The sequence below is a fragment of the Microcaecilia unicolor genome, chromosome 9 (assembly GCF_901765095.1).
Source record: "Microcaecilia unicolor chromosome 9, aMicUni1.1, whole genome shotgun sequence".
Lineage (NCBI taxonomy): Eukaryota > Metazoa > Chordata > Amphibia > Gymnophiona > Siphonopidae > Microcaecilia > Microcaecilia unicolor.
The window spans coordinates 15,040,607-15,058,645 of record NC_044039.1 but is presented as its reverse complement, the minus strand read 5'-3'; the positions used below and the strand labels follow the sequence as shown (position 1 = coordinate 15,058,645).

At 45.6% G+C, this 18,039-nt stretch overlaps 1 protein-coding gene across 1 annotated transcript in view; it reads left to right on the top strand.

Annotated features, from left to right (window-relative positions):
• The window catches only part of PPFIA2 (PTPRF interacting protein alpha 2), a 342,348-nt gene that overhangs the window by 292,730 nt on the left and 31,579 nt on the right, over positions 1-18,039 (top strand). The window contains 3 exon segments of the mRNA XM_030214146.1: positions 3,252-3,406; positions 9,387-9,480; positions 12,809-12,817. Of these exon segments, the coding sequence (XP_030070006.1) occupies positions 3,252-3,406; positions 9,387-9,480; positions 12,809-12,817 (258 nt within the window).

The window sequence follows — 18,039 nt, the reverse complement described above, 5'->3', positions numbered from 1 at the left end:
CCAACGGTTCCCATCCTAGGGAATCTATGTAGTGTTTAAGCTGCATATAATGAAATTTGTCTGTGTCCGGAAGCCCAAATTCTGTTTGTAGGTCCACAAAGGGTTTAGTCATACCTTCCGGGTCTAATGCATGCTGTAGGTATATCAGTCCCTTGCGTGAACTCAGTTACATTTAAAAAAAAAATTCTCCTTCAATAAGATAAAGCAGTCTAGACAGTAGAATTTGAATACAATAGTCTAATAGCATTTGACGGTTGAAAAATCATTTCTGTAGCAATTAGGATCAATATATTACAGCAAGACATACATATGATTTGAGGAATAGTTGTAGACTACTGTTGATAAGGTTGTCCTCCAATTGGCAATCATCAAGCTCCTCCTCTTCCTTTTTGTAAGCCTTCACATTTCCCATGATCCTTATCAAGCTCCTCCTCTTCCTTTTCATCAGCCTTCACATTTCCCATGATCCTCTATTGATATACTGCCACAGGGAGAGTACCATCATAGTGGTTTACAGTTTGCTATGGTAAATTTGTAAGGCCTCAGAAATCCATGCGAGCTATGTGTGCAGTGTGTTATTGCTTTTCCAAACGCCACTTTAAAGAATCTATCTATCTACTTATCATTTCTATAGCGCTACAAGGCATACGCAGCACTGTACACCATACACAGAAGACAGTCCCTGCTCAAAGAGCTTACAATCTAGATAAGACAGGTAAACAGACAGAACAGTTAAGGGTAAGGGAATAAAGAGGTGAGGACAAAGGACAGGGTAAGTGAGTTAGGAGTCAAAAGCAGTGGTAAAGAGGTGGGTTTTGAGTTTGGACTTGAAAACGGCTAAAGACGGGGCTAGACGTACAGGCTCGGGAAGTCCGTTCCAGGCGTGAGGTGCAGCGAGATAAAAGGAACAGAGGCATTGAATTTCTGGGTTTATGTGGCCGGCTCTTTCTTTCGTGCTTAAGTGCGATATTCAGCCCTTATCTACCTAAGTGGCACTGACTTTATGCGGTCCAATTTGGCTTCTTAACTTAGGGGTCCTTTTATGAAGGTGCATTAACAGATTTAGAGGGGCATAATCGAACGGCCATCTTTGGGGCCGGCTCTGCAAGGGAGCGGAGCCAACCGTATTTTTGAAATACGGTTGGGGCCGGCTAAATCGATTGCCAGGTGTAGAGGAGGTGGCCAGCTTCGTTTTTCAGCCATAATGGAAACCGGGTCCGGCCATCTCAAACCCAGCAAAATGCAAGCCATTTGGTCATGGGAGGAGCCAGCATTTGTAGTGCACTGGTCCCCCTCACATGCCAGGACACCAACCGGGCACCCTTAGGGCTCCCAGGTGCATAGCTCCCTTACCTTAGGTACTGAGCCCCCCCAAATCCCCGCCAAACCCCACTCCCCACAACTGTACACCATTACCATAGCCCTAAGGGGTGAAGGGGGGCCACCTACATGTGGGTACAGTGGGTTTTTGGGGGGCTCAATATTAACCACCACAAGTGGAACAGGTGGGGGAGGGATGGGCCTGGGTCCACCTGCCTGAAGTGCACTGCACCCACTAAATACTGCTCCAGGGACCTGCATACTGCTGTCAGGGAGCTGGGTATGACATTTCAGGCTGGCATACAGGCTGGCAAAAAACTTTTAATTTTTTTTATTTATTTGGGTGGGACAGGGTTAGTGACCACTGGGGGAGTAAGGGGAGGTCATCCTAGATTCCCTCTGGTGGTCATCTGGTCAATTGAGGCACTTTTTTGTGACTTGGACCTAAAAATAAATGGACCAAGTGCAGCCGGCCAAATGCTCGTCTGAGCCGGCCATCTTTTTTCCATTATGGGGTGAAGCCGGCTATCTCGTAACCATGCCTGCACCCCGCCCCCTGTCCCGCCTTCTGCACCCTTCCTTGAAGGTTGGCCGGCTCCGCAATGAAAAGCAGTTGGGGTCGGCCAAAATCGGCTTTCGATTATACCGATTTGGCCGGGATCAGGAGATCGCCGGACATCTCCTGATTTGTGTCGGAAGATGGCCAGTGATCTCTTTCGAAAATAAGCGCATTAATGTGCACTAAATGATAAGATGCCCATAGGAATATAATGAGTGTCTTATTTAGTGCCCTTTTAGTAGAACGCATAGGCGCCTACGTGCGTCCAGTGCACACCAAATTGGAACTACCATCCAGCTACCGCGTGCTCCAGGCAGTAATTCCATTTTTGACGCGCATCCAAAACACAAGGTAGAAAATATTTTTTATTTTCTACCACATGGCACTTACCCGACGGTAATCGGCAGTTTACGCACGCTGGCCGCTTACCACTCAGTTAGCAAGTGAGACCTTACCACTAAGTCAATGGGTGGCGGTAAGGTCTCAGGCTGAAAATGGATGCGCACTGGTTTTAATTTTGCCGCACATCCATTTTGGCCACAAAAAAAAGCCTTTTTTCCAGGCGCACTGAAAAAATGACCTGCTCACATCGAAAATATGCGCCTACACCAGCGCAGGCCACTTTTAGGACACGCCTTAGTAAAAGGGCCTCTAAATCTGTTAGGGGTCCTTTTACTAAGGTGCGCTGAAAATGGCCTACGGTAGTGTAGACGCTTGTTTTGGGTGCGCGCAGAATTATTTTTTAACGCACCTACAAAAAATGCCTTTTTTTGCCGAAAATGGATGTGCGGCAAAATGAAAATTGCCGCACATCCATTTTGGGTCTGAGACCTTACCGCAAGCCATTGACCTAGTGGTAAGGTCTCACGGTAACAATGCAGTAATGGTCTACACATGTCAAATTCCAGTTGACGCACATAGCTGCCACACGTCAGAAAATAAAAAATATTTTTCAGATTCGCATAGTTGATGTGCACCAAAATTGAATACCTCAAGGGTCACGCGGTACCCTGGTGGTGCATGGGGCATGCGTAGGCGCCTGCGCAGGATAGTAAAAGGACCCCTTCGGCAGTTAGGTGCTGAATATCGGCATTTACTACAGAAGTCCTGGTTCCACCTACATAATAGCTGGCTCTCAGTTCAGCGGTCTGTGGTGATAGTCGGCGGCATTAACAGATCAAGTATCACTGAATATTAGCGGATAGCCCTGAACAATAAAGGTTGAACTTAAACAATAATTAAAACATTGATCATTTGATTCATGTGCACAATTCCTTCTGGAATCTTTTGTTGTGAAAATGACTTGCATTGTTTCCTGTGGAATTTACCTGGTGCTGAGTATATTAAGATGGTTTGTATTTGTGTTTTGTAGCAGTCTGACGACATCCCTGGAGCCTGAGATCTTGGGTCTTGGCAGTATGAACAGCAGCCAGGATTCCCTCCACAAAGCTCCCAAGAAGAAAGGCATCAAGTCTTCAATAGGACGTCTGTTTGGCAAGAAAGAGAAGGCTCGACTTGGACAACTCAGTAAGGAATTGGGTCTGCACAGCCAAGGTTATTGTTCACTTTCATGTCCATTTTACTCTAGCAGGTGGTATCGAATTTTCACACTGAAAATCTGCCCAAGAAATAGTGGTGAACCTCCGGATTCTGTATAGGTTACCCAAATTTGGGCACGGATCCTGGATCCGCACATATACTCAATTAGATACTAATAATTATTTGCGTTAACAAGTACTTAATTGGCAGTAATTAGGAGGTATGCACAGATCTGCCATACTTCCTGTTCTAAAACCTGGGTGTCTAAGTATCATCACATGCAACTCCAAAGGGGTAGGATCGAAGCATTCCCAGGATTTAGGTACGATGTGCTAGAATATCTACATTTGCGCTCCTGATGACTATGAGTTGGGTGCCAGCATTTACACCAGCCATTGGTAGTCGTAAATGATCACGCCTGAAGTTAGGTGTGAAGGGGGAGATTCTATATATCAGTGGCGTAGCTACGTGGGGCCAGGGGGGCCTGGGCCGCCGTAGATTTGGCCCAGGACCCCCCCTGCCGATGACCCTTATGACCCCCCCTCCTGCCGCCAACCCGCCGTCGACTGCCTTTTGCGAGAAGAAGAGGACCTCGGCTGGCGGGGGTTGGGGTCCCCCACCAGCAAAGGTAGGCGACGGCAGGTTGGCGGCGGGAGGGGGGGTCAAGAGGGTCATTGGCGGGGGGGGGGGCAAAGTTGGTGGTGGCGGCGGTGCCGGAGTCGGCAATGGGGGGGGGTCGGTGGCGCCGGGGGGGGGGGCTAAAATGTGCCCCCTCACCTTGGGCTCTGGACCCCCCTCCCGCCGACGTCTGGCTACGCCCCTGCTATATATGGAGCCTGAAAAATCTGCACAGAGTAAAAAGACACTTAAGTGTATTCTCTAAAGTGCACCTAAACTTTATAGAATTGGCTTAAATTTCCGCATGGTATGGCCGCGTCCACATAGGCTGTGTTTTAATTGGCGTAAAAGCTGATGCCAAATTAGGCGCAGAGCAGGTGTACTCTGTAATAATGCGCATGGATTCTAGAAATGCCCATGCCCCACCCTCATGACCACGCCCCATTTTGAACTATGTGACTTGGAATTTAGGTGCGCCAAGTTACAGAATACACTTAGGCGAGTTGTGCGTGGAAATCTTAATGCCAATTAGTGCTGATAATTGCTTGTTAACATCCGATTGACGGCGCTGATTGTCAATTGGATGTTAACTAGCAATTGATTAGTTATGCGCATTGTTATAGAATATGCGTTGATTTTGTGGGTGGCAATCCAGGCGCAATATATAGAATCTGGGGGGAAATGCGCACTAAGCTAGTATTCTGTAAAGGATGCGCCACAAAGATTACCCTAGCTTAGCGCAGATCATTCCTAGTGCCTAACTGTAAGCGCCATTTATTGAGCCTGATATTCAGACCGTGGGAGGCAGCCCACATAAGTGCCATGATTGGCGCTGACCCCAGCTATTCAATACCGGGCCATTTCCGGTGACTGGCATTAAATATCAATTTTTCTGGCCATCTCAAACTTGGGGGGGGGGGGGTCTTTGACCTAAGGCGCGCTAGCGTTTTTAGTGTGCACTAAATATAGGCATGCGCTAAACGCTAGAGAAGCCCATAGGAATACATTAGCGTCTCTAGCATTTAGCGCGTTCCTATTTTTAGCGTGCACTAAAAACGCTAGCACACCTTAGTTAAAGACCCCCTTAACCGGCTAAATAAATACTCAGCGCAGGCAGGTTAAAGTTTATAGCGGCCAAAGATAGGGATTGGTGGCTGTCGTGTGATAGAGCCAGTTATCTTTTCGGCGCTGACTGCGAATATTCAGCAGAGGTAACCGGTTATCGAACGCTGAGTATTAGTTTTTAAGTGATAAAATGCTATTTAACCGGTCAGTACCATTTCTGGCCGATTTTTAAATAGCGCTGAATATCGGTCAGATTGAATCTAGCCCCAAGTATGCAAACTGAAGTAATTTTCACAATTCAGCATCTTCACTATTATGATGCGTATTTGTTATAGAACAGGAGCGTATCTGACCTTCAGCGGTAGGCGGGGCCAGAGCCGAGGTGAGGGGGCACATTTTAGCCCCCCCCCCCGGCGCCGCTGCCATCATCATCGCCCACCCCTCCCCCGCCACCATCATCATCGCCGACACCCCTCTCGACCCCCCCCCCCCCGCCCGCTTGCCTGCCCGCTCGCTCGCCGTTGCCGTCGCCTACTTTGGCTGGCGGGGACCCCATCCCCCGCCAGTGCAGGTAGGCGATGGCGAGCGGGTCGACGGTAGGGGGGTCCAGGGCCAAATCTACGGGGGCCCTGGCTCCCGTGGCCCCATAGCAGCAACGCCCCTGTTATAGAATCTATTTAAACTGGGATTTACAGTGATAAAAATTTGACTGTTTTCACTTAGGGGGGGCCTTTAAAAATATGTCACGCAGTTAACTTAAGAGATAGCACTAACAATTAACATGGCAGCTTGACAGGGCGTACTAATTTCCACATTAAGGGGCCTTTTCACTAAGCCATGTAGGCGCCTGTGTGCGTCCAACGCACGTCAATTTGGAACTACTGGCCGGCTACTGCGAGCCCCGGCTGGCAATTCCATTTTTTACCCATGTCCGATATGCGCAGCAGAAAATATTTTTTATTTTCTACCGTGTGGCACTAGCGGCGGTAATCAGAAGTGTATGCGTGCTGATGATTATCGCCTGGTTAATGCGCGAGACCTTACTGCCAGTGGCGTAGCTACAGGTGGGCCTGGGTGGACACAGGCCCACCCATTCGCAGCTCAGGCCCACCCAGCGGCAGCACCGTACTGCTTTCTCCCCTCTTTCCTCTGCCGCATCCAGGCATTTACGCTTTCTATCTCTGAGCCCCATCCTTCCCCGGTGTACCATACAGGCGTCTTTGTCAGCTGCAGGGCCGGCGCGAGCAGTGAGAATGAATTTGCTGCAGGCATCAAGGAGGCCTGTATAGTACACCGGGGAAGGATGGGGTTCAGAGACAGAAACACAGATGCCGGGATGCCGCGGAGAAGAGATGTGAGGTAGGCGAACAAAATCAGTATTTAAAAAAAATATCTCCAGGAAGATATTTTGGGGTGGGGGAGGGGTGGGAGGGCCCATACTGAGTCTGGCTACTCCTCTGCTTACCGCTAAGTCAATGGGTGGTGGTAAGGTCTCAGGCCCAAAATGGACGCGCGATAAGTTTTTATTTTGGTGCACGTCCATTTTCAGCCAAAAAAGGCCCTTTTTTGCAGTTGCGCTGAAAAATGGACTATGCGCACATCCAATACACGCATCTACACCACCACGGGCCACTTTTTGGTGCACCTTAGTAAAAGGACCCCTTAAGTAGGTACATTACAGCTCCTAATGTGCACATTTTGCCCCTTAACACATGTTAAAGAGCATTAACACACGTTATATTATCATAAGGCATGTTAATATCTTCTATATATATAAAAGGCAAGACCAACGTTCTATGAAGCCTCCAGCCGGAAGTGTGAAGCGCCAGAGCTATCCGGTTTCCCCATGAGTGAAGGAAAACAGCACAGCACGAAATCCCTCTCTCTGTAACAGTGAAGGACTCAGAGGGGGAGGGGAGAGAGATGCCCTCACTCTCTCTGTAACACAAGCACAGAACAGCAGGAAACTTAACACTGAAGGACTGGACTCCAAGGTGGGAGGGGGAGGGAGAGAGAGAGAGAGAGGGAAGAGGGCAGGGACACACACTCCCACATGCACACTCTGAAGAAAACCTTGCTAGCCCCCCCCCCCCCCCCCCCCCGTTTCATTTGCATCAGAAACGGGGCTTTTTTACTAGTGATGTAATATATCACAAAAGAGAAAGAGAGCAATGCTACCAAGTAATCAAAAATAGGAAAAAGCTCCCATAAGAACAGTGGCACAGAAAAAAAGTACTTTAATCTATCCCACTAAAGATTCTGTGGAGTGTATCGGTTCTAATTTTGAAAATACAACAAGGGAAAAGCCTCAGAATTCCCCAACTTCCAGCCTATATATATAAACAAGGCTTCACACTGAGAGCCGTAGTGCTCTTTTGACATCGGAGGGGGTTCTCATCACAGACAGAAAAAACCCTTGTGTTTCAAAAGGTGAAGGAGCCTAAAAGAATCCACAAAATCAAAAAAAGGAGGGGATCCATATCAAAAGAACTAATAATAACAAGTTGAAATTAACTTTTAAGCGTGCAGGTATAGATAAAGAAGTGTCTTGGATTCCAAACACACCGACTCAGGCCTCAGTTTCGCCAAAAAATCGCCGTATCAAGGCGTGCGTTTACCACAAATTTAGACACAGGTCTGTTTTCCTGCTTGTTAGTTAATATGTTAATATGATGTAATCACAGGTTACACAGTAATGAGATGCAAAGAATGCAAATGCATGCAAAACAGCTTGTTCCTGTGTAAATTGAATAGTCTCCACTAGGAGGGGCCACTTATTGCTTTCAATGCCTGAAGTAGAGGAGTGGCCTAGTGGTTAGGGTGGTGGACTCTGGTCCTGGGGAACTGAGGAACTGAGCTCAATTCCCACTTCAGGCACAGGCAGCTCCTTGTGACTCTGGGCAAGTCACTTAACCCTCCATTGCCCCATGTAAGCCGCATTGAGCCTGCCATGAGTGGGAAAGCGCAGGGTACAAATGTAACAAAAATAAATAAAAAAAAATCCCAGTATTGCAGTTGGATGTACTTGGAATTTATGAATTAGGCTCAAATTGGAGTGAACCTGCCAGAGGTTATCTTTGAGAATAACTCATTTTACTGGCAAATCTAACTATGGGGATTTTACTGCTACTGGAAGATTAAAATATGCGATTTGTGTAACCATCTGGCTTCAGTAGAGTATTTCGGACTCCGTTAAATATATCTCTTGAATAAAGCCATGTCCTCCCATCTGCACTGGTTGAGAATTTTATAGCTTGTTGGAGGTTGTTAATGTCCGCGTACATTGTAAGAGACCAGTTTTACTGATGTTGTAAAATGATGTATATTAACAAAAGAGGCTGAAAAGAGAAACGTACAGCATTAATATCAAGTCTAGCCTTGGTCACATAACGAACCATCTACTTGTAGACTTATAAAGATAGTCTTGGGAATACGTTTGCTTGACAGGTGACCTTAACCCAAGTTCTTGGAATTGTTGATTGCAAAAAGGCTCCTTTCTTATTCTTCCAAGGGAAATCTTTTTATACTATCAAATTCTGCAGCAACCTTGCTTGTTATCTCACAGTCTCGCTTTGTTATTTGGGTGGCTCATGGAGTGCGTCTCCAACCCAAGTAAAAAGGAACAGAGACTAATCTGTGGTTTTCAAACTGCAGTGTCTGGATTTCGCTACCCATTTGGGGTCAGATTTATTATCCAGGTCCCTTCAAGCATGGTTTTAGCTGGTTTCAGCCCAATGAATCTCACGGGAACCTTTTTTCTAAAGTGTAGTAAGGTTTTACAATTATTGGACGTTAACTGCAAAACCTCTGCACGAATTGTTTCCCGTTCAGTTTATGCAGAAGAAATGACATTTTGTCACATAACGTCATTGCTGATAAGATCATGCATTTAGCACCAGGTGGCATTAACTGTCCTGGATTATCTGCAGTGTTAACAGTTTACTCATTTTAGGATATAGGTCCCATCAGGGACGGACTGACAGTGTTCTGGGCCCTTTGAGGGCCTGGGTCCCTAACCACCTATCAAAAGTGATTGAATTAGATGGAAGCTAGGGGAGAGTGGGTTTCCAATGGTCAGTCTGCCCCAGGTCCCTTAGCTGAGATAATTTAGAAGTCTACATTTAAAAAAGACTTGAAAAGTGTTCTGAGGTCAGTGCCCACTATGGGCCACATTCGATAAATGTTGCCCAAAGTTAGATGCCGTTGAAAACTGAAAAGTTAAATCTCAAGGTGTGCGCTGCAAACAAAATTTGATGAAAGGTGAACTGAAGTTGCTGTGTTATAGGAAGCTTCCTGGATGCGGAGATGGGGGCACAGGATTCACTGGGATTAGGCAAACTTGGAACTCAAGCAGAGAAGGACAGAAGATTAAAGAAAAAGTAAGTTATTCATTTGCGATGTCCTTTTCTGTTTATAAAGATTTGCCAGCTCTGCTGAAGAGATGATAAAAATAATGAAATCTTATAGTGCCTGATTTCGCCAAGCCTTTTTCTCCCCCTCTTTCCCACATCTGTAAACCAAGCCTAGAGTGTGCCCAGGGCTCAGCTGTGCATGTTCGGAAACCCAGTGGAACATGAATGTAAAATATCGTTCAAGTGCTGTGACGGAGAGAAGGGAGCAAGGTTTTCCTAATAAGTAAATATTGAGAGGCTCTTTTACTAAGACATCTAAGCGTCTACGCATGTCCAACGCGCGCCAAAATGCAGTTACTGCCCAACTACCACGTGACTCTTGGCAGTAATTTCATTGTTGGCGCGCGTCCGATATGTGTGTCTGAAAAATATTTTTTATTTTCGGGCGCGCGTCACAGACACGCGCCAAGTGGCATTTGGCGCACGTAGGTCATTACCGCCCGCAGTCTTTACCGCTAGGTCAATGGCTGGCGGTAAGGTCTCAGACCCAAAAGGGACACAAGGCAATTTTCATTTTGCCACACGTCCATTTTCGGCACAAAAAAAGGGCATTTTTTGTAGGTGCCCAAAATACGCGTCTACACTACCGCAGGCCATTTTTCAGGGCACCTTAGTAAAAGGACTCCTGAATAACCCAGAATGTCTTATAGACAAGCATGAGTTAAAAGGAAGGTTTTGGTCTTTTGAAACGCAGAATGCTTCCTTCCATCTTGACACACCAAGCGTTTTTGAGTACAGCGCAGTGACTTTGCTTAATCTGATTTTGCCAGCTAGATTGGCAGAAAGGGAGCATATACGGTTTTTCTTTTGCTGTCAAAAGAATGGAAGCGGTGCGGTTTCACCCGTCCTTCCAGCAGTCAACATGTGGAGTAATCACATCAGTTTTTCACCGATAGCAAAGATTTCCCCACGGACCCAACGACTTTTCTTTTTCATTGCATCTGTCTGAAAAGTCACAGCCCGGCTTTTTATTCTACACAATTATAGAATAATTAAATGTTCTCGCTCTAGGCAACTGTTTGTTATGCACAGTCTTTCGGCAGCTGTTGTAGAGTTAACACAGAATAGCACAAAAAGAAACCAGGGGGGGAAAGGTTCAGGACCCCCCTTTGTAGAGTTGTGAGAAAAACATTCGCAGAGGAAAGGACAAATTCCTCTCTCTGTCATTTTGTGATTGGAATATTTGCTTATGGGATTCATTTTTCTTCCTTTTTCTCTTAACAATATTGCTTTCTTTTGGTCTGTATGTAGGGATACCAATGTCCTGCAGTTGAAGATCTGATTTGTTCTCTCCTAAGCAACAATACTTTTTTTTTTGAAAAAATATTTTATTGAGTATAATTAAAAATACAAAAATATATAGTTAAATTAAGGTATAAACATGTCACACGTGTTTAATATTAAGAACAGTACAACGAGTATTACCGAGAAAGCATGAAGTACAATGAGTGTATATCAAGGATCAAAGTATAAATATTCTCAGATAACAAAATGGCTGACCTTTGTGATTTATATATTACTACTACTACTATTAAACATTTCTATAGCGCTACTAGATTTACGCAGCGCTGTACAAATTAACATGAAAAGACAGTCCCTGCTCAACAGAGCTTACAATCTAAATTGGTCAGACGAACAGACAGCTAGGGGTGGGGAAATTGCAGTGGTAGGGGTGATAAGTGAGGGTGTTGAGTAAGAGAGTCATGGTTAGGAGTCGAAAGCAGTAGCAACGAGGTGGGCTTTAAGCCTAGAGACTGAGCCTGACGTACTGGCTCAGGGAGTCTATTCCAGGCATAGGGAGCAGCGAGATAGAAGGAACGGAGCCGGGAGTTAGCAGTGGGGGAGAAGGGGGACGACAGGAGACATTTACCCAGCGAACGGAGTTCACGGGGAGGAGTGTAGGGAGAGATGAGGGCGGAGAGGTACTGAGGAGCTGCGGAGTGGATGCACTTGTAGGTCAAAAGGAGAAGTTTGAACCGTATGCGGAAGCGGATAGGCAGCCAGTGAAGCGACTTGAGGAGAGGGCTAATGTGAGTATAGCGACTCTGGCGGAATATAAGACGCGCAGCAGAGTTTTGGACAGATTGAAGAGGAGATAGATGGCTGAGCGGGAGACCAGCGAGAAGCAAATTGCAGTAGTCTAGGCGAGAGGTGATAAGGGTGTGGGTAAGGGTTTTGGTAGCGTCCTCGGAGAGGAAAGGGTGGATTTAGTTAATATTATAGAGAAAGAAACGACAGGTTTTGGCAATCTGCTGAATATGAGCAGAGAAGGAGAGAGCGGAGTCAAATATGACTCCAAGGTTGCGCGCAGACGGGACAGGGAGGATGAGAGTGCTATCTACTGAAATAGAGAACGGGGGGGAGAGGAGAGGCAGGTTTAGGAGGTGGTACGTGCTCTCGTATTAATTATTGGCAGTTGCAGCATGCTAATTTCATTAGCGTACAACTTGCAAATAAAAAAAAAAAGAAAACAAATCCCTATTGTACCATCATGGTAAAAATGGGGTTAGTGTAGGGGAAAGTCCCACGCTAGGACGTGCTAAGCCTAGATTTTGCCATAGCTTAGGAAAAGGACCCCTGCGTTTGTTGTGGGTTTGATTAATTTGTTTGTTAATTATTTTTGCACACGTGCTTGTGCATGACTTACAAATGCAGCACATCTGCTTATGCATTATAATTATTGTTTGTTGTACTGGTGGCAACAGTCCAGTGGTTACACTTTGTTCCGACCATAGAATGCTAATTCAGACCCTTCACACTGTTATCTCGTACACTGCCTTGGGGGGGGAATCTTTCTCCAGAAATCACAATAAATAAATAAAATGTTAGTGTTCCCATTTAGCTCTGAACATACAGTCCCTGCTCTTATGCCAGCAATTTCAAATAAAAAAGGGGTGGGTAACATTAGTGTAATTAAACTCTGGAATTCGTTGCCAGAGAAAGTGGTAAAGGCGGTTAGCTTAGCGGAGTTTAAAAAAGGATTGGACAGCTTCCTAAAGGAAAAGTCCATAGGCCGTTATTAAATGGACTTGGGGAAAATCCACTCTTTCTGGGATAAGCAGTATAAAATGTTTTGTACATTTTTGGGATCTTGCCGGGTATTTGTGACCTGGATTGGCCACTGTTGGAAACAGGATGCTGGGCTCGATGGACCTTTGGTCTTTCCCAGTACGGCAATACTTATGTACTAATCATGCAATTTATTATTATTAGAATTTTATAATAGCTTAACCCCTATTTTATTAACATTTGTGTGATTTTCATTTCCGTTCACCTCTCTTCATCTCATTGAAAGCACATCTGAGTAAGTGACAAGGCACCGGCACCCTCTTTAGATCATTTTTCCTCCTCTTCTTTACTTTGATAATTTTTTTTCTCTGTGTTGTCGCTCTTGGTATGGAGCAGATACCTGCATAAAGACCCAACCCCCGAATGACGTCCTCTAAGCATTTTCTGAGTAGACCATTAACAGACTCTATGATGATTCTGTGATCAGTTCCGAGAGTGGAACTAGGGATACCCAGAAGCTGGCCCAGGTGAGCATTTCAGGGGATTGCTCTCAAGTCAGAGGCCCTTGTGCGAGAGTCTGTCACTCCATATGCGCAGCCTTACCTGAAAAAAAAAGTATTTCCATTTCATTCATAAAAAACTTCACCACCTGTCTCTGTTATTTTAGATGGTGGACTCGACGAGCTGTCTAGATTGTGGCTTCAAGGTTCTCACCACCTTTTCTTTCCTCAGTCTTACAGCATCACATTAAGGGGCAGGGTCGACCCACTTTCTGTGACGTAAATATTCACAGGGGTGGTAATTTTGTCAGGGTGCCTGTTTTGAAAGTTCAAGAAAGCATCCATTTTATCTGTTTCATAAAGGCAACACTTGCACAAATTTTACACCTGTTCTGAAACTGGTGTAAATTTTATTCTACATTTGTATCCACCTCTTATATATATATATATATATATATATATATATATATATATATATATATATATATATAAAATACGTGCGTTCATCACCACTCTGCCTAGACTATACCACAAAAATGCCTAAGCACCATAAACATACCAGTATGCCGACATCTTTCGATACCTATTTTTCATACAATTGTATAAAACCTTTTTCTGTATCTAAAACAGGCTTTACATATGGAGAAAATGTTATAAAATGACCCACCTATGCCAGTTGTGTTTTCTGTCTCTAGGAATCCCTCTTCTTAACATGGTTAAAACTTTATACACAACGTGAAGGCTTTTAACAGCATTGAAAGTTGCAATTTTTTTCGACAGTTCAGACTAGATTCAGTAAATGGGGCAAAATAATCCACACAGAGTGCTACTGTGTAAACGGTGAAATATTTTTGAAAAAAAAAAGTCCAAGTGAAAAACGCACAAAATCAAGCCATTCGGATATAGGAGGACCCCGTCATTCTTAGTTGATTGGCCAAACAAACATCCCAGGAGAGCAATGGGGCACCCTAAGGGGCACTGCAGTACATAAGTATTGCCATACTGGGAAAGACCAAAGGTCCATCGAGCCCAGCATCCTATTTCCAACAGTGGCCAATCCAGGTCACAAATACCCGGCAAGTTCCCAAAATATACAAAACATTTTATACTGCTTATCCCAGAAATAGTGGATTTTCCCCAAGTCCATTTAATAACAGTCTATGGACTTTTCCTTTAGGAAGCCGTCCAAACCTTTTTTAAACTCCGCTAAGCTAACCGCCTTTACCACATTCTCTAGCAACAAATTCCAGAGTTTAATTACACGTTGAGTGAAGAAAGATTTTCTCCGATTTGTTTTAAATTTACTACATTGTAGCTTCATCGCATGCCCCCTAGTCCTGGTATTTTTGGAAAGCGTGAACAGACGCTTCACATCTACCCGTTCAACTCCACTCATTATTTTATAGACCTCTATCATATCTCCCGTCAGCCTTCTCTTCTCCAAGCTGAAGAGCCTTAGCTGCTTTAGCCTTTCCTCATAGGGAAGTCGTCCCATCCCCTTTATCATTTTTGTCGCCCTTCTCTGCACCTTTTCTAATTCCACTATATCTTTTTTGAGATGTGGTGACCAGAATTGAACACAGTGAACTTCGCATAAAAGGTTCCAGGTACACATCTCACCATTGCTCTCTTATATTCTAGCGCGAGTCTTCCGAAACCCACCAAAAACCTACTGTACCCAACTATACACCACTATAATAGATCTTTTGGCTGTAGGTGTTACCTATATGTGGGTACAGTAGGTTTTTGGTGGGTTTTGGAGGGCTACTTCATTCCACCACAAGTGTAACAGTTAGTGGATTATGGGCCCTGGGTCTCCTTCTCCACAGTGCACTGCACTGACCACTAGACTACTCCAGAGACCTGGCTACAACATCTGAGGTAGTCATAGAGGCTGGTATGTACTGTTTCTTTTACATCTTTGGGGGGGGGGGGGTAGGAGGGGGTCAATGACAGTATCAGGCAAGTTCCCACTGGACAGCTCCCACCCACCAATTCCTCTGGAGAAAATTCCCACCTAGGACAATTCCTCCCGGGACAATTCCCACTTAAGGGGGCAATTCTTACCAAGGCCTCTTCCACCCTCCCTATCCTTTTTTTTTTTTTTTTTTACCAACTGTAGCTTCTTTCTTGTATCGAGTCTCATAAGTCCTGGTTGTGCTTTGCTTTTTTTTTTTTTTTTTTTTACGGCTTCTGAGAGAAGTTAGAGCAGCATATGGATGTACACAGAGAATATATAGTAATAGAATAGAATAACATTTCATAGGTAGAGTAGTAATTCGTTATAAATCGTAATTGGTGTGTCATTTTGAGGGACGGAATTAGGTTAAAACCTGGTTTGGGGGTGTGTGGGTGGGCATTGCCCCCCCCCCCCCCCACATGAGCTGCTGTTTATATTTATCTATTTATTTATCTACTTATTTGATGACATTTAGATCCCAGATTAAACATGAATTAGGTTGAAACCTAGTTTGGTGGATGTGTGTGTGTGGGAGGGCATTGTATATCAACAAGGAGGGTTTATCTATTATTGACAATAATGTGAGATGTGGCAGGCTTGAAAACGCAAACGAACCTTTTCCGGAGATGCGAAGGCGGTAGAACATGAAATGAGATTGAAGGGGGGCAGACTCAAGAAAAATGTCAGGAAGTATTTTTTCACGGAGAGAGTGGTGGATGCTTGGAATGCCCTCCCGCGGAGGTGGTGGATTTGAAAACGGTAATGGAATTTAAAAAATGCATGGGATAAACATAAAGGAATCCTGTTCAGAAGGAATGGATCCTCAGGAGCTTAGCCGAGATTGGGTGGCAGAGCCAGTGGGGGGAGGCAGAGATGGTGGTTGGGAGGTGGGGATAGTGCTGAGCAGACTTATACGGTCTGTGCCAGAGCCGGTGGTGAGAGGCGGGACTGGTGGTTGGGAGGCGGGAATAGTGCTGGGCAGACTTACATGGTCTGTGCCAGAGCCGGTGGTGGGAGGCGGGAATAGTGCTGGGCAGACTTATATGGTCTGTGCCAGAGCCGGTGGCGGGAGGCAGGGATAGTGCTGGGCAGACTTATACGGTCTGTGCCAGAGCCGGTGGTGGAAGGCGGGACTGGTGGTTGGGAGGCGGGGACAGTGCTGGGCAGACTTATATAGTCTTTGCCAGAGCCGGTGGTGGAAGGCGGGACTGGTGGTTGGGAGGCGGGGATAGTGCTGGGCAGACTTATACGGTCTGTGCCCTGAAGAGGACAGGTACAAATCAAAGTAAGGTATACACAAAAAGTAGCACATATGAGTTTATCTTGTTGGGCAGACTGGATGGACTGTGCAGGTCTTTTTCTGCCGTCATCTACTATGTTACTATGAGGAGTTCATTGTCTTCTAGAGGAATGGCAGATCTCTGTTTTTATAAGACAAAATATTTTTATTTACATTTTGTTAAACTATCTACTGTAAGTACCTGCTGGGTAAGTGTAACAGAAAAGATCATTAGTCAAGTTGTACCTCTGTGGCTTTCAGTCGATGTTTCATATTAGGCATATTTCATCAATGACCTTTCTGCACGAATTAAAACCAAGCTTTTCCTTTACAGGCCAGAGCAGGGGCGTATCTGGAATCCGGCGGTAGGGGGGGCCACAGCCAGAGAGGGGGGGCACATTTTTGCCTCCCTCCCCCCCCCACCCCCGCCGCCGCCTCTCTCCACCCCCTCCCCGCCGTCAACCCTCCCCCGCTGCTTACTTTTGCTGGCGCCGAGGTCCGACCCGCAATCTCCGTTTTTCGTCTTCCTCCGTGGCCATGCTTCCAGGAAGTAACGCTGCAGTGCTGATTCGTTGAATCCAGTTCGACGTCTGACGTCAGACGCCGAACTGGATTCAACGAATCAGCACTGCAGCGTTACTTCCTGGAAGCATGGCCACGGAGGAAGACGAAAAACGGAGATTGCGGGTCGGACCTCGGCGCCAGCAAAAGTAAGCAGCGGGGGAGGGTTGACGGCGGGGAGGGGGGCCAGGGCGAAATCTGCGGGGGCCCAGGCCCCTGTGGCCCCACGCAGATACGCCCCTGGGCCAGAGACTTGGCATAATGGCTTAAAACACAGTCACACCTGAAACTCATCCTTATTCTAAATTTTTTAACAACCAGTACTGTGTTTTTTTTTAATCACAGGAGACTCAATACGGCAAACCACACCTATGCACTTTATAAAGTGTGCACTTCTGTAATAACAAGGCGCTGTTAACATTCACATTTTACAGCAGGAAGTCTCTTATATTGGCAGAGCTGTCACACATAATAACTTAATGAATTTGAATTACAGGATGTGAAGAATACGGCTTTTTCATGGTGCCCACTTCCACTGCAATGTTTTATGCCCCATCATAAAGCTGGATAAGTCATGCCAATTATTTCTTTTGCTCCTTTCCACAATGTCTAACAGAAGATTCTAGAGCTATTTACAGAATGCAGAAGTAAACGCCGAGGTTACCTGTACAGAATTGAACGAATGGCTCCCGTTCTCGGTCCGGTTCTCCCACTTCCACCATTTTCATATTAGGTGCATTGTGTTTTATTGGTTCCTCTTCTCCTCCATGAAAGTGTCAGTGATACTTGGGGGTCAAAGCAATAGAAATTCATGAAGCTTTTATTAAATTTCCTACATGAGGTCGGAATAGGGATAGAATGCTAAGAATCCTCGATGGCTTTTGCTGTCTTGAGTAAACCCACGTCTCCTCTTCCTCCACTCTCTATCTCAGTTGATAGCAACCTCGGAGTCATCTTCGACTCCTCCCTCTCCTTCTCTGCGCATATCCAACAGACTGCCAAGACCTGTCGCTTCTTCCTCTTCAACATCAGCAAAATTCGCCCTTTCCTCTCTGAGCACACCACCAGAACTCTCGTCCACGCTCTCGCCTTGACTACTGCAACTTACTCCTCACCGGCCTCCCACTCAGCCATCTATCCCCCCTTCAATCCGTTCAGAACGCTGCCGCACGTCTTATATTCCGCCAGAACCGATATACTCATATCACCCCTCTCCT